The following is a 16014-nucleotide window of genomic DNA, read 5'->3' on the forward strand; positions in this document are numbered from 1 at the left end:
ACTAAACTAGGCGCATTTCCAGTGCTCGTCACTGCGCCTGGAACATAGCAGGTATCCAATAAATATCTATTGAATAAAAATGAACAAATAGGTCAGTACTAGTAAAGTAATTTCAGGTCACACCTGCCAAATACAAATGACACAACCAAAACATTAATATAAATCTTACAACCACAGTCAAGTAAAAGCACTGCCAATGTCAACATTTCCTTAGTGTAAGAGTAAATACTAAAGACCCCGTGCAACATCAGAGCCACTTAACTTCAATGTATCAAAGCAAGAATATAAAAATATATGTAGGAATACAATAGGACAGTAAAAACAAAACCTGACCCATATATCCGAATGACCACACTCAACTGCTATGGGACAGTTTAATTCCCAGTCTTCCTCAGAACCCAGAAGGGAAAAAGAAAAGGGGTGAGGGTAGTGATGGGAGGACAAATGAAGGACTGCCTCACTATCATACGACCTGGAAGCTCAAGGTTAGGAAGACTGGGATTCAAATCCCAAGACGGCTATCATTCCCAGTGACAGATTTTGAACACTATTCATGATTTCCAACTCCTTCCAACTCTGAGGAAGAATTCTGAAACATTTACTTTAATTGTTTGTACTGACATTACCCAAACAGAAGAACTGTATGCAACAAATACCATGGGAGAGTGACTAAAACAACAAACTGCCTGGCATCTATTTCTTGCCTCCCTCCCAACTTCATCGAATACTTTAATAAAATAACCGTAGATTCTCATAGACTCAGAGCAGCAATGAGCTAATCGATCCTCCAGTAAATGGGTTCTCCAATCAGTCAAAATCACAGAAATCAGTTCAAAAGTCTACGATTCAACAGTTATCAACTGGACTCATGGCCTGACCCTCACTTCAAGAAATAAAATAACCCCAAAGCCTTCTCACAATTGTTTGCTCCTCCCTTCTTGAAACCATTTATTCACTTTGCTTTTCAAATACCACACTCTCCTGATACACCTCATACCTCACCAGCCACTCTTTCCCAGTCTCTCTTGCTCACTCCTCCTCATCTCTTCCACCTCTCACCTCTCACCAAACTCAGGCTTTTCTCTACTTACATTCACACATGGGTGATTTCACCCAGCCTCATGTCTTTAAATCTCACTTAAATGCTACGAATCCCAGTAGGGCCTCCCCCGCAAACTCTAAACTCACATATTTAACTGCCCACTGTATATCTCCACTTGAATGTAGAATAGGCATCTCAAATCTGTCCAAAACCAACTCCTGATCATCCCCACCTTAAAGTAACTGTATAGATCTATTTTATTATACATAGTAATATATCATATGTAACTACTATACATGTTAAATACATTGTACATAATTAATTCTAAATATATGGGTATATATGCATATATATCATCCCAGTTAACCAGACCAAAAACCTTCTTCCTTGACTCCTCTTTCTGTCCATGCATATCCAGACTAGTGCTGGAATTACCATAATCAACTCCAAACTGGTTTCCCTGCTTCCATGCTTGGCTCCCATAAATCTATTCTCCACAGAGGAGCAAAAATGAGCCTGTGAGTGAACATAGCCAGATCATACCACTCCTCAGTTCAAAGCACTACAAATGGCCTCCCATGTTAATCAGAGTATGAGGTAAAATTCTTATGATGACTACAAGGCCCTCTTCTCCTACCACTGCCCCCTTGCTCATTCTATAGCTGTATCAACCCCCTTGCTGTTCCAAAAACAAGGTAAGTATGCACCTGCCTCGGGGCCTTTTACACCTGTTCTCTCTGCTTCAAATATTCTTCACTCTTGCTCCTTCATCACTATCGTCAGGTAAGGATTATCATACCCACTTTATACATAAGGAAACTGAAGCTTAGAGAAGTTATTTACCCTTGGTCAAATAGCATGTAATGGCAGAGAGAGAATTAGTAACATTATGCCAGGGTTATGGACTGTACATAATTATTGTTGTCTTCTTTTTGCTTGCCTTTTCAACTAACTCTCTACCCTTTTTTTCTTTTTAAGAAAAATCAAAAGACATGCTAAACCTTTATCCTTGAATCAACCACTATAAACTATTGTATTAAGACACCATACACACACACACACACACACACACACACAGCATGTGACATTTACCAATCATATTTAAAGAAAGAGAAGAAGAGCAAAATAAAGGTTTCTTATTATGCATACCTTTGCCAAGTTGACTGAGAGCCCAGGAATCTCTGCTAATCCTCCACCCATTATAGATTTCTGAGCTAGAATAACTCCGAAGGTAGGCAAACAGGAGAAATCAGAACTCCCTTCATAAATAAATTTCAAATCTTTCGGTTCCTTGAGAGATGCTCCCACTCCAAGGGCATACATAATAGTGTCCAGTTCCGTATAAGAAGAAGAAAATGGAGGAAGTTTATGGCCAATAGCTCCAGCCTATGGAACAATTGCAGAAAGTTATTTTTTTCACTGATATTCTTGTCAAATCTTTAAATTTCTGACTTTTCAAAACTATTAACTGCTACATACTTAGCTTTGTGAATAGAATATCATTTTAGTAAATATGATAGGGTATAATAATTGTTTCACTACATTTTTTAAATAAAATCAATTATAATGTATGGAAAAAGACCTCATTTACAAATAAGTACTTTTTTCTTGCCTGCTTCTTGCTAACAGATAGTACATCTCATTTTCAACTTTCCTGTCTCTGATGATGGAAAAGCCTAGTAATACAGTGACTGTTAGCTACTCAAAATTACAAAAAATAAAAAACTTATTATAAACAGGGATAATGAATGGCTCTATAAGATCTATTTTATAAAAGTCAGTAGAAACAGATGAGCAAAACACTGCTTAATGCTTGTAAATCAGACTCCCTCATAATGGTTTTGGTTATAATTAGATTTTACTGTAAGCTCCTACCCAGGACTGTCCTTTATCTAATTGGATATTATATTTTTCTATTTAGTGATGACATGCCTAGCTAATTTGTGAAGCATATGTTAGGTTCTAAAAGAATCATGTCCAATTTTTGATCACTTTCATTCTAAAGCAAGAGTCAGCAAACAACAGCTGAGAATTAAGAATGGTTTTTACATTTTTTTAAGAGTGGTCTAAAAAAAGAAAAAGAAGATAATGTGTCAGAAACAGTACGTGGTCCATAAAGCCTAAAATATTTACCATCTGGCCCTTTACCAAAAAAGTTTGCCAACCCCTGCTCTAAAGTAAAATCACATTTATAAACTGATCATATTCTCAGGGTTACAATTAGATTGTTTATTTCATCACTATGTCTCCCCTGAGTCACAAAACACCACAAGTGAATATGTCAAATGACTTATTTCTTATTATTTATGCACTATAATTTTTTTTTAAAAAAAGAAGTACTGGCGATAGTTAATCAGCAAACTTCACAAGAGCTATAACCACAGCTCTATTAGAATTTCTGACACAATGGGAGACTTTTTACTTGCAGCCATGTTGAAATATTTCCAAAATACAACCTATCAATGCTTTTCCTTAAAAGAAATGACTCAAAAGAGGCACTAAGTTAAATATCCTTTTCTAAAGAGTTAGAAAGTGACTGAAGGACGATTATCAAAAATGCTCCAAAAAACAAAAAAAACACTTGTTTATTACACTGAAGAAGAGAAAGTAAAAGTTACATTTAATATTTTAGCTTTATGTTCATTCAAATTTTATAAACATTCAGTACATGTTCTATAAAATTTTATGGTCACTCACCTTTCCTATTTAACAATAAATTAATAGCTTGGAAAAGCATTTTTTGCATAAAAGAAAAGAAAAAAGAAAAAAGGAAAGAAAAGAAAAAGTCTCCAGAGAAGGCAAAGCGTTAGGCTTTCTCTTCCACTTACAAATCCTGATGTAGCTGTTGATGTCACATTACTGGTGTGATTTGCCGAAACTCCTCCATCTGAATCTATTTTATTTAGAGCTTCAATTATACCGCCAATTGATTCTAAAAAAAGGAATAAATAACAATAATAATGCTTTTTTCCATCAACAGACGAATGGATAAAGATGTGCTACATATATACAACAGAATATTACTCAGCCATAAAAAAAGAATGAAATAATGCCATTTGCAGTGACATGGATGGACCTAGAGATTGTCATACTGAGTGAAGTTAAGTCAGAAGGAGAAAGACAAATATCTATGATATCACTTATATGTAGAATCTAAAAAAATGGTAAAAATGAACTTATTTACATAACAGAAACAGAGTTATACATGTAGAAAACATACTTATGGTTACCAAGTGAGAGGGAGACAGGGAGGGATAAATTGGGAGACTGCGATTGACATATACACACTACTATATATAAAATAGATAACTAATAAGAACCTACTGTATAGCACAGGGAACTCTACTCAATACTCTATAATGACCTATATGGGAAAAGAATCTAAAAAACAGTGGATATACGTATACGTATAATGGATTCACTTTGCTATACAGCAGGAACTAACACAACATTGTAAATCAACTATACTCCAATAAAAATTAATTAAAAGAAAAATCAGTCCCACTAGGGTGTGGGAAGAGCATTTGCATATGTGAAATATCTAGCCAGTTATTTTACAGTGCTATTGAAATAGTGACCTACAGGACAAACTTCCAGATTTTTCCTATATAGTTGAACTATATTTCATTTCTACTGAAAAAAATTTAAAATCATGAATGATTCAAGTCCATCAACTTCAGGATAAGTAAGGATGAACGAATTGAATTTTCTCTTTAGGATCACTGGAATTTAAATAAGACAGAGTGCTTTGGTAAACCTATTACATAAAGATCATAAAAGCATCATCTTTCAAATATCCTAAAGAGCTAATATTCTCCTGGTGAAATCCAAATAAATGTAAGGTATTTCCAAAAAAAAAAAAGAAAGAAAGCTTTTGTTACAGACGTGACTAAGAAAAGCTACAATGCTTTAGACGATCATTCCTATAACATCCAGCAAGCCTGCTGCAGAACCTTCGCGGGCATTCATGAACTGACTGCATGATGTCAGGCTATTGCAGGAAAAAATCATGAAAGGCTCTGAATAGACCAAAGATAACAGGGTGTTTCCAACATACTCTCCCCACGTTATGATTCCAAAGAGGCTCTGAGCTTTGCAAATTCTTTGAGTGATTTTACAACTCTGTAAAGTCAGATCCTTGTCCACAGATGTGCAATTTCCATCTGGTGGAGGGACAACTAATTTTCCTTCTCTCCCCACCATCACCCCTCCTCCAGGATGTAACAATGTCAAGATTACCCCCCAGGTCTCTGTACAGGTAACTGCTCAGAAAATATTACTGAAAATTCTTCCAGAGAAAACCACCGTTATGACCAGTGACTACGGACAGAATTCAGAAGCTGCTATTCTGGGGTCTAAAAGGTTAATAAAGGAGATTCACGGAGTATCCACATATGCCATAAGGTTCCAAAAGCTCTGGGACCTTTCTAACAAACCTTAGATATACGGGCCTCCTTCTAAACTCAGACAAAAACTATAACTAAACTACAGAATGTGAGATGACCAGGGCTCTCTGCCATTCCTGGTGACACTAGGTAGGTTTCTTGCCTACCAATCCTCCTCTTACCACCCCATTTAGGCTGCTGCCTAGATGGGAGGCTATTTAACTGAAAGTAACCTCGGTACAGGCTGGCGGTACTGTACTCAAAGACAGACCACCGGAGTTAACTCTTGGCTCAAACACTGAGAAAGCTTGGGCCATTTACTCAGCTTTTCTGGGATTTAGTTCCATCATCTGTAAAATGAGAATGATAAAATGGGTGCCTGGAAAGTCGTGATTCTACAGAAAGTGTAAGATTTTTTTTCTAACTGTACTTCAAATACTAGGGGTATCTTTTCATTTATAACTATATAATTCATTGTTAGCTTTTTCTTTATATTAGTCTAATACTTTTAAGGTAATGAAATGGAATTCTGACCTCAGAGAAGAGTTTTTAAGATATTTCTTCCTTTTTCCTTTTCCTAATTTTCATTGATAGGTGACTGCTATTCGGAGACTAAATTTATCTCAAATACCTAAAAAAAGAATACAGAAAATGCTACCGCTAATGACATAACAATCATGTTATCCTCTGATTGAGAAAAGTACAATGAAAATTTCAGTGAGTGTACCAGCAGACAGGAAAGTAACATTGGGATTAAACAAAAAAAAAAAGAACAGTCATTTTTCAGATATATTCTTCTATCAAACATTAAATATAATACTAGGAAGGGAAAAAAAAAAGATTTTTCTGTAAAATAATCCTGATTCATGATCCTTCCCAGAAAGGTCCTTTAAATTTCATATACTATATACATATGTGAGTTATACTAGAAAAAATAATGTGACTTTTATTGGCCATCTCTTCCTGTGGCATATCATAGATGATTCAATAATTCAAGGTAACAAGCATTTACTAAATCCTTTCTATGAGTTCAGCACTATACTAGCACCAAATACAAAAGGACATACAAGATACATTCTCTGCCTCCAAAGGAACTTATTATGCAGCTAAGAAACCACACACTTATGAAACAAAAGCAGTGGAAAGCAGTCATGATTAGACGCTCAAGTTGTAAGAGTTCAGCTAAGAAAGAGATCAATGAAGCCCAGAATATCTGGGGAGGTTTTGTTGAACATCTGGGGCTTGAGTTTTTCTAAAGAAGCACCGAGATTAGCAGAGGTGATAAAAGGAATAAGAGGCATCTTAGAAAGGCAGAGAAACAGTAGCAAAAACAAAGTGCTAAAACAAAGCAAAATCTATTCACTAGAGAGAAAAGACCTAAGCCTAAATAATATAAGACTTAAATAAACTTTTGGGGAAATAAAGAAAAATCAGGTCAGATAAGGAGCATGTGATTAGATAAGGCAAGACTTTGAAACCAACCACCAGATGGGGAAAAGATGCATTGAGCACAAATGGGTAAACACCTCCTACCATCCTCTCAATCACACATATACCAAAAAATCAGGATCATAAGAAAACTGAAAAACTGACAGTGGGAGTAACATACATACCTTAAATTGGAGAGTTCTAATACCTACTGGAGCAGAAAATGTGCTGTAGATGATTTGAGCATCTAAGTTATCACAATTAAGAAGACAATTCCATAAGAGAAGAGAATGCTTTGTTGCCTCTGATTCCCCAACCAGGACCGAACTGACTTGGGACTCTTTACCTTGAATTCTCTGAGGCTTGGTGGCATTATCAAAGTCACAGATCTTCGTCCAGTTAGCCTTCACCGCCTCAGGAGTCATTGGCTGAGTCCTCTGTCTTACAATGGCTCCAAGGGTCCGCTCCCATCGTACTGGTTATAGAAACAAAACTAAGATACTGAACACATAGTTTAAGAGGGAGACAGAAAGCAGAATTCATGAGTCCCCTGAATTTTTTTTTTTTTAACTTCAAGAAAAATGGAATTTGGAAAAAAGATTCTAACTTCTAAAGATTTTTACTACAAATTTTTTTTAAAAGAATAACAAACCCATTAGGATGTCAAATTTCTTTTTCTAATATTTGAAGCTGAAGGGAAAACCTCTCCCTCCTCTGACTATGCCAGATACTACTAAAGGTAGGATGAAATGCTGAATCAGAAAGTTAAATTATATATAATCACACCAAAAGACTGTCTTCATCACCACAGATCACTTAGATAATACACTTTAAGGTAACAGAACAGAATAGAGCTTTGTTGAATAGCAAACTGAAAACGAGTGGTGATAACAGGCCAAAGACTCCAGATAATCAAATTAATATATCAGACAACCCCACATAGTTCTCCCGTTTCCTCCCTTTGCTCTTCCTCCTTGTCCATGGGAAGTCAACTAGATTGCCCAGATTCACAAAAATCACCATTGCTGCGTAAGTTCCATGAAGATAATTTTTAACATTGTGTCTTTTTTAAAAAGCCTGAGGAATAAACAGAACCTTATTTAAACAGAATGGTCAGACTTTGATGATTACTAAATTGAAGATTTGTCCTGGGGAATGACAGAAGCTTCTAGAGGTTTCTTATTGATAAAGTCCCATATACAGCTTTTATTGCAACAACTGATCTTCCTTTCTTAAAAGATGTCATAAGACACTTAAAAATGTTTGAATAAGTTACTTCATAACTTAGAGAACAGTCATTAATAATATTCTACAATATGTTGTAACAATGTCATCCAGTAATGGCAGCCTTTTAAATAATTCAATTAATTTTGATACCAGCATCCAACTGAAAACTTGAATTGGGATATTGGAATGTTCACAATTTTTTTTAAACACCATAAAGTAATTATCCAATTTGGAGCTCACAAGGTTTAAGAACTGGGGTAAAAGAGGACTTAAGCCAGATGAATTTACTGTTGGGCTGAAGGAGAATAATTTCTATAGATCAGCTGCAATTTCTCTTCTAGAAAGCTGTCCAGTGTGATTCCCCACTGTCTCCTTCTGATGTCTCATGCTCCAAGGAAGAAAAGAATCACTGAGAGAATTGGAGAACTTGCCTAGGACAGAGCTCTCCCCATCTTCAAAAAACACCCTCCCTCCCACTCACTACTCTGCTGAACAAGCATGTGGGGTGCCGGAGACATGGGAAGACAAACATCAATATAAAGAGAGACTGTGCTGCCTGAAGAAACAGCCAGTTCTGAATAGGACAGGACAAATATTGAATAAGCACTGCTAATAGGAAAAAAACTGAAAAGATCCTTGAAAATACCACAGGCCTGCAGGACAACTTCCATGTTTTAGAAGACCTGTTGCTATAACAATGTTTGAGTTTGATTATGCGTGCACTAAATACAATGGTTCGGCATTTGACAAGGTCTTTACCCAGCTCTACCTGGATATGCAGGTTTAAAGATATGGAAATAATGTATGGCAAACCAAAAACCAAAAGGGACTTACATTTTCCAATCCATCCTGCTCCAACCTACCAAAAAGAGGAGGAAGAAGTTATACCATCTAATGTGAAATTACTAATAGAATTTTCATGAAATTAACAAAACAGGCAGCTATCTTTTTACGAGTATCAGAATGCTAGATGACAATGGATGAAAATAATGCAGCTCTACAAAACTCCGTTGGCTGGCATGACTTTGCACTATTCATGTTATCAGAGTAGAAAAATAAAGCAACACGATATAGCAGAAATGCATGTAGTAGAAAAGCATGCCTTTGCACAGAAACCAAGGTGCGATACCAGTTCTTCTACAGACTAGCTGTCTGATTCCTGGTCAAATAATTTGACTTCCCTAAACTCAAGATTCCCCTTATATAAAATCAGGATAATAATACACTCTTCATGAAGTAACCATGAAGGTTAAACAATATAAATACCAAATTTGCCCAGCACATCACTTGAAATACATGTCCTTCTAGAAAGACTTAATGAATAAAAAAAAATAAAAAGCAAAGAAAAATAAAGCCAGGATTTGACTTAATGAACTACATATACTCATTTTAATGAAACACCTTTATATAGAAATATGGCAAATGACCAAATACATTAATCACCGTACAGAAAGATGGTATTTTTTCTAGAAGCCATTCAAGGAAATCCTCAGAAGAAAATGTCTGATGTAAGAAAATCTGTTTGTCATATCTTCAAACACCACAACTACAGTGTTCCACATGCATATAACAGAAGAAACTGTACCAGCAGACAGCACACTTCTCAGTGGCTCTACGCTCAAGGGTATGGCTTTTTAAAAATCACTCATTCCTTTACGTATATTAACAGGATGATCGGCCTTGATGCTGTCAGAGTAGTTAAAGTGGCAGTGGTACTGGTAACAGGCAAGAAAAATATCATCTTTTATCATATTTGGGGAGTGAAGCAACAAGCTGCAAACTCCTCGCAGGTGCTAGAAACGACAGCTCCAGTCGATCCAAAAAATCTCTATCTGCCACTCTAGATATCTATCAAAACTTGGCAAACAAAGTGTCAATTTACATTCAAGGTTTAAGTCAGGATATTACACACCGCTCTTACTGTATTTTGCACTCAATCTCACACAGCAAATGTCCCTTACTAAAACTGTTCACAGTATAGTAAAATAAAAGAACAACATACAAAACTTCATCTACAGCATTATCCTAGTTATCTGTGCATGTCTGGGTATGTGTGTAAATTGTATACCTAAAATAAAAAGACTACTCGTGTAAAATGCACATCTAATAAAAGACTGGAAAAGAATATCCATAAAAATATTAATAGGAGTTATCTCTCGATAGTGGTAATGTGGGTGATTTTTATTTTCCTCTATAAACTCCCCTATATATTTGAAGTTTTCTACAAAAAGCATATATTATTTTTGTTCACAGAATTAATAACAAATATAAATGTAAAAGACAAAGAATTTTTGTTTAATTCCTTAATGAGATAAAAGACAGGCAGACCAAATTTGGAGCTCCACATGGCTTGATATTATTAAATTTCTCTTCTCTAAATCTAGAGTTGTAAAGTTCTTTCCACCTCTAATTTTCCACAATTCACAATCAACGACTGTGATTAAGAAAGCAGAGGTGCCTATCTCTGCATAGACATGTGTAGATTGTTTTTCATTTACTAAACAGCTTTTTATTCAAATAAATCAGGCTAATATATCATTCACTTCAAACTGAGCCAGGTAATTTTGCTACCAAGAAATATCTTTGGATGTCATGTATTCTGCATGCAACAGGTTTATTATTATATTACCACAGAGAATCAAATAAAGGGGGGTGGTCTAAACTATAACAGTTTATGCTAGAAAAGAAAAAAGAGATCAAACTCAAATGAGGGCCAAAAAATATATAAAACAGCATAAGGAAATCTAAAGGGACTTTGATTATAGAGTGAAAACTGAACCTCACTGGATGGTAGGATTATGTGTGGTTTTTATTTTTATAGCAAACATGTAAAGCTTTGCGATAGGGAAACATAGCAAAGTTTATTTTTAAAGTTAATACAAATAGTAAGTTGTGTTTACTGATCTATCATACCCAGACTGAATTCCTGCTATACTGATATAATAGTTAAAATTGAGGGGTGACTGCTAGGTATGGTAAGAGTTTAAAAATATGATCTCCAGTTCTCACAACAAAACCCCAAGAAAACTAAAACTCAGGGAGGTTAATCTGTACAATATTCCAGCGAGCCAGCAATTACCAGAGCAAGAAATCAAAACCTGGCCTGGCTGACTTTAAACCACCACCTCTGTCCCTTCACTTTACTACTCAGCATCTCTAACCAAATGAGACTTTCTGTATCTGACTAAACACATCAAACCAGCCAGTCACATTTTCATTTGACAAGAATATCAGAAATGAAGAACTAGGGAAGAACAATTTACAAAGTTGCTGTTACTTTCTCAAAAAAGGACATTAGTCATACTTGTTCCTTAACTGTAACACATACATAATATTAAAAAATATACAAGTGATACCAACTGATACAGATTTTTACAAATGTGAACAATTGGAAAATACTAATTTTTGAATCATTTTTTATATTTAATTACACAAATATTGCTTTGGGAGAAAGTGCAAAGGTGCAGAATACCTCAAACAAGCCACCATTTTCCTCACAACTCTCATGGCAAAGCCAAAGGACCAGGGGTGCCACGTAATCTGGCTTCAGAGCTTCCAGAAGATCTGAAATAAATAGCCAAAAAAAAAAAAAAAAAAACTATCAATAAGAATATATACATATTCAATCAATCATTTTACTTTCTGAAAATTCCTCACTTATAAAATTATAGGTTCAGAGACTTTTTAAATAAATAAGAAAAAAATTAGATATACATAAATAATTAGTATTAACATCCAAGGCTTTTAGAAGAATCTTTTCATCCCAATGGATATATTCAGGCTTCTAACATAGAAGGCATCAGATATACCTTTCCAAGATGGGTAACGTACTGTTTAGAAGACAAGTTAAAGCTGCCTTGGCAAAGACTGGTGAGCAAAGGCATACATAGCATAATGAACTTAGGTATCATTCTTTCCCAAAACTATTTTGCTCTCCCAGAAGCTAGAAAACTACAAAACAGCCTTGACAACTGTAATGGCAGTAAGATGATGGAAAATGGACCTTGCAACCGTGACTGATGAGTCACAAAGTGTAAGAAATATTTTCCTGTTGCATACCTTCTGTGAGCAACTTAACAGAGCAGAAAGGTACTACACAAGGAGCATGAACACCTAGATTTTACTGCTGGCCCTGCCATGTAGGCAATTTAGGGCATTGAGCACAGCGCTCAACTCTCTTGGACGTGTGTCTGCATCTGTAAGATGGTAATTAAAATGCGTTACCTGCCTATTCTACTAAGTTGTTGCAAGGCTCAAATGAGACACGATTTGTAAATACATCTTATAATCTTTAAAGAATCAAATAAATGTAAATTTTAACTGTGAAGGGACAAAATACAGTTTTATATTTTAAAGTGACAAAGATGACATTTACAGTCCCTGTAAATTAAAGAGCAGCTCTAAGAACCTTTCACTTTACAGTATTCCTGACCCCAGAAACTGTGAGATAATATATACTTGTTGTTTTAATCCACAAAATTTGAAGTAATCTATTACACAGCAGTAAATAACTAATACAGCTTGGGAAGTTAGTTCATGGGTATTCATCCTAAGATTATGTTTCATTTCATGTAAGAAACATGTAAGTCACATACATGACTTTCCATTTTTCAAATATATTTCAAAGGGGGAAATGAAATTGCAAATGTCTCCGCACATTACTCATAACACCTGGTTCTTTAACAAATAATTCCTTTGACAGCCTGTAAGTTAATATTTCAGAGGAAAAGAGGAAAAACGCTGAGGCAAAATAAATTTTCGGCTTTTTCTAAACTATAAAAAAGTAATAAATACCAAAATTTAAAATAACAGGAATTCAGAATCTGAAGGGCTTTTAAAAATGATCTGTAACAACTCTCTTCCTTTACAGAAGAGAAAGCAGGTCCAGAAACATTAAATTATTTGTCTAAAGTAGATCTTATTCTCCAAACATCTTTCACTAGGGTTTGGTGGGCATAAAAGATACTACATTAAACAGTGACCTAACATCTCTAGAGGTCAAAATTAATGGAAGCTACATTCCCAAAGGAAAGCAAATTTAAAAGCTAAAGTTTTCAATATTTTCTTGGAAACTTGCTGCTTCCTCAAGAAAGTCTACAGCCAATGGCAAAAAGTGACTAAGGTAGGAGTCTAGCACAGAAATGATAAGCATAAAATTCTAAATAGTGGTTATCTCTTGGCATGAAGCAGAGGAACAGAATAGAAGGTATAAAGTTAGATGCAAGTAATGTTCCAATTCTTGGGTTGAGCAGTGAGTTCATGACTATGCATTACATTTTGATGCTTTACTTCTTGCCAGTAACCTACACTGTTGTGCATATATATGTAGCATTATACTTAAATAATCCAGTTCTTTAACAAGAATTCCTTCAATAAGACATGAGAGTATAAAGAGTTTTTAAAATAAGGGACGTTTTTAAATGGCCCTGTTGACAAAAGAAAAGGAAAAAAAAAATTAGATCTCAGGTACAAATAGCTATTCTACACTAAAGCAAACTGGTTAGGCACAGCTCTTAGGAAAAGCTAGCAAGTACATACTTGGTATTACAAATCCCAAGTTCTAAAATGAATGTTAGCTCAAACGTGGGAAGTAAAATGGTACTGTGAATAAGCATTTGTATGCCATGAAGCAGCTAATTCTAAAGTAATTTCACTCATCAATTGTTTTGTACTGTTTCACAGAAACTACTTTTGAAGTATTATAGATATTTTCTTTTTAGAAATATGTTAAAACCAGGAGTATCAAAAACCATAGTTTTCCACCAGTCAAGTATTCTATTTCTTATATAACTAAATAAATAAGCATTGGCTCTCAATCATACATGCAAATTTTTAAATTTAAAACTTTATATTTCATGTTTTCAAAGAACAAAGTTGGAAGACTCACATTACCTGATTTCAAGACTTACTATAAAAGTATAGTAATCAAAACATCATGGTATTGGTAAAAGGACAGGCCCACAGATCAATACAACAGAACAGACAATCCAGAAATAGACCCACACATACCTACGTGGTCAACTGATTTTCCACAAAAGTGCAAAGGCAATCCAAATCAAGAATGAGAAATAGTCTTCAGGACAAATGAACTCGCAGTTTCTTCAACAAATAATTGGCACTTTTTCAAAAAGGAGAATGAACTATCATATGTTAAATAAAACTTAAGAGATACAGTAACAAAACGACTGTGAACCTTGTTTAGATCATTGTGGAATAAATTAACTCTAAAACGATATTTTTTAGATAACGAGGAAGTTTTCATATAAATTTGGTATTAGACAATGGTAATGAATTATTTTATTTGGTGTGATGTTGGCATTGTGGTTATAATGTCCATATCTGTTAGAGACACATTTCCAAGTATTTATTAGGTGAAATGCAACATCTAAGATTTGCTTTGAAATGTTACAGAGAAAAAGGGAGAGGGTAACAAAATAAATAAATCAATAAGATAAAATCATTTTGAAATATGCCCAGAGCATTCTGTTCTCCTTAACAAAGGCCTATCCTCAAGGGAAGCTACCAGAGCCTTATTTGACCTAAGGGAAGAGCAATTAGACTAGTGGAACCCCTCTAGCCTTCCTGTCTCAAATAAGGGGAGAAAAAAAAAAAGGCTAAAAAACTCTACTGAAGCTCAGAGTCCAGAGACTTTGACCTGCTAAAAAACTTGATTTAATCATAAGATTATAGAACACTTCCCCTCGCCATAATTTACAGCCACTTCAACAGGCCTCCAGTATAACAACAGTGGATTACAACTGAGAGAGCTGCAAACACAAAGAGTACCTAGGGAAACCCAAAGACAACAGGGGACACAAAAACAACGACAAAGAGGAAAATGTAGCCTCTGACACCAACAGCTACAGCAACCAATAAACGCAACCTAACTCCTAGCCAGATAAACATGAAACCTCACAATAAAGCTCTGTATATCACACTTTCTACTACCCCAATACATCATGTTCAGTTTTCAACAAAAATTTCAAGGCATGCTAAAAGACAAGAAAAGTACAGGCTGAGGAGACAAAACAAGCCTCAGAACCAGCTTGAAATATAGCAGAGATTTTGGAATTTTCAAACTAGGAGTTTAAAATAACTGTGATTAACATGCTAAGGGCTCTAATGGAGAAAAGTGGACAACTTACAAGAACAGATGACTACTGTAAGCAGACAGAAGGAAATGCTAAAAAATTCAAAAGGAAATGCTAAAAAACAAAAACAATATAACATTTTGAAATGAAAAAAGAAAAATCAGTAAGCTTGATTTGAATATATGTCAATAGAAACTTCCCAAACTGAAATGAAATGCAAAGAGAAAAAAGGACAAAAAGATAAAAGGGAATAGAATATCCAAGAACTGTGGTATAATTACAAAAGATACATTGAGACTTCCCTGGTGGCGCAGCGGTTAAGACTCCACGCTCCCAATGCAGGAGGCCCGGGTTCAATCCCTGGCCAGGGAACTACATCCCGCAACTAAGAGTTTGCATGCCACAACTAAGGAGCCCACGTGCTGCAACTAAGGAGCTTGCGAGCCACAACTAAGGAGCCTGTGAGCTGCAACTAAAGAGGCCCACCTGCTGCAACTAAGACCCGGCCCAACCAAATAAATTAAACGATTAATTAATTAAAATAAAAAGATAGAACAGGCACATAATGGGAATACCAGAAGTAGAAGAAAAAAAGAAAACAACAGAAGAAATTTTTTTTTTTAATTTTTTTTTTTTTTTTTTTTTTTTTTTTATTTATGGCTGTGTTGGGTCTTCATTTCTGTGCGAGGGCTTTCTCCAGTTGAGGCAAGTGGGGGCCACTCTTCATCGCGGTGCGCGGGCCTCTCACTATCGCGGCCCCTCCCATTGCAGAGCACAGGCTCCAGACGCACAGGCTCAGCAATTGTGGCTCACGGGCTTAGTCGCTCTGCGGCATGTGGGA

General features: G+C 35.5%; 1 protein-coding gene across 1 annotated transcript in view; it reads right to left on the minus strand.

Annotated features, from left to right (window-relative positions):
• Positions 1-16014, minus strand: part of LOC130707133 (peroxisomal multifunctional enzyme type 2-like) — a 50995-nt gene that overhangs the window by 26470 nt on the left and 8511 nt on the right. The window contains exons 7-11 of the mRNA XM_057540366.1: positions 11555-11646; positions 8917-8941; positions 7202-7330; positions 3871-3974; positions 2192-2428 (exon numbers count right to left, since the gene is read on the minus strand). Coding sequence (XP_057396349.1) covers positions 2192-2428; positions 3871-3974; positions 7202-7330; positions 8917-8941; positions 11555-11646 — 587 coding nt within the window. The remainder of the gene's footprint in view (positions 1-2191; positions 2429-3870; positions 3975-7201; positions 7331-8916; positions 8942-11554; positions 11647-16014) is intronic.

This window comes from Balaenoptera acutorostrata, chromosome 2 (assembly GCF_949987535.1).
Source record: "Balaenoptera acutorostrata chromosome 2, mBalAcu1.1, whole genome shotgun sequence".
Classification (NCBI taxonomy): Eukaryota; Metazoa; Chordata; class Mammalia; order Artiodactyla; family Balaenopteridae; genus Balaenoptera; species Balaenoptera acutorostrata.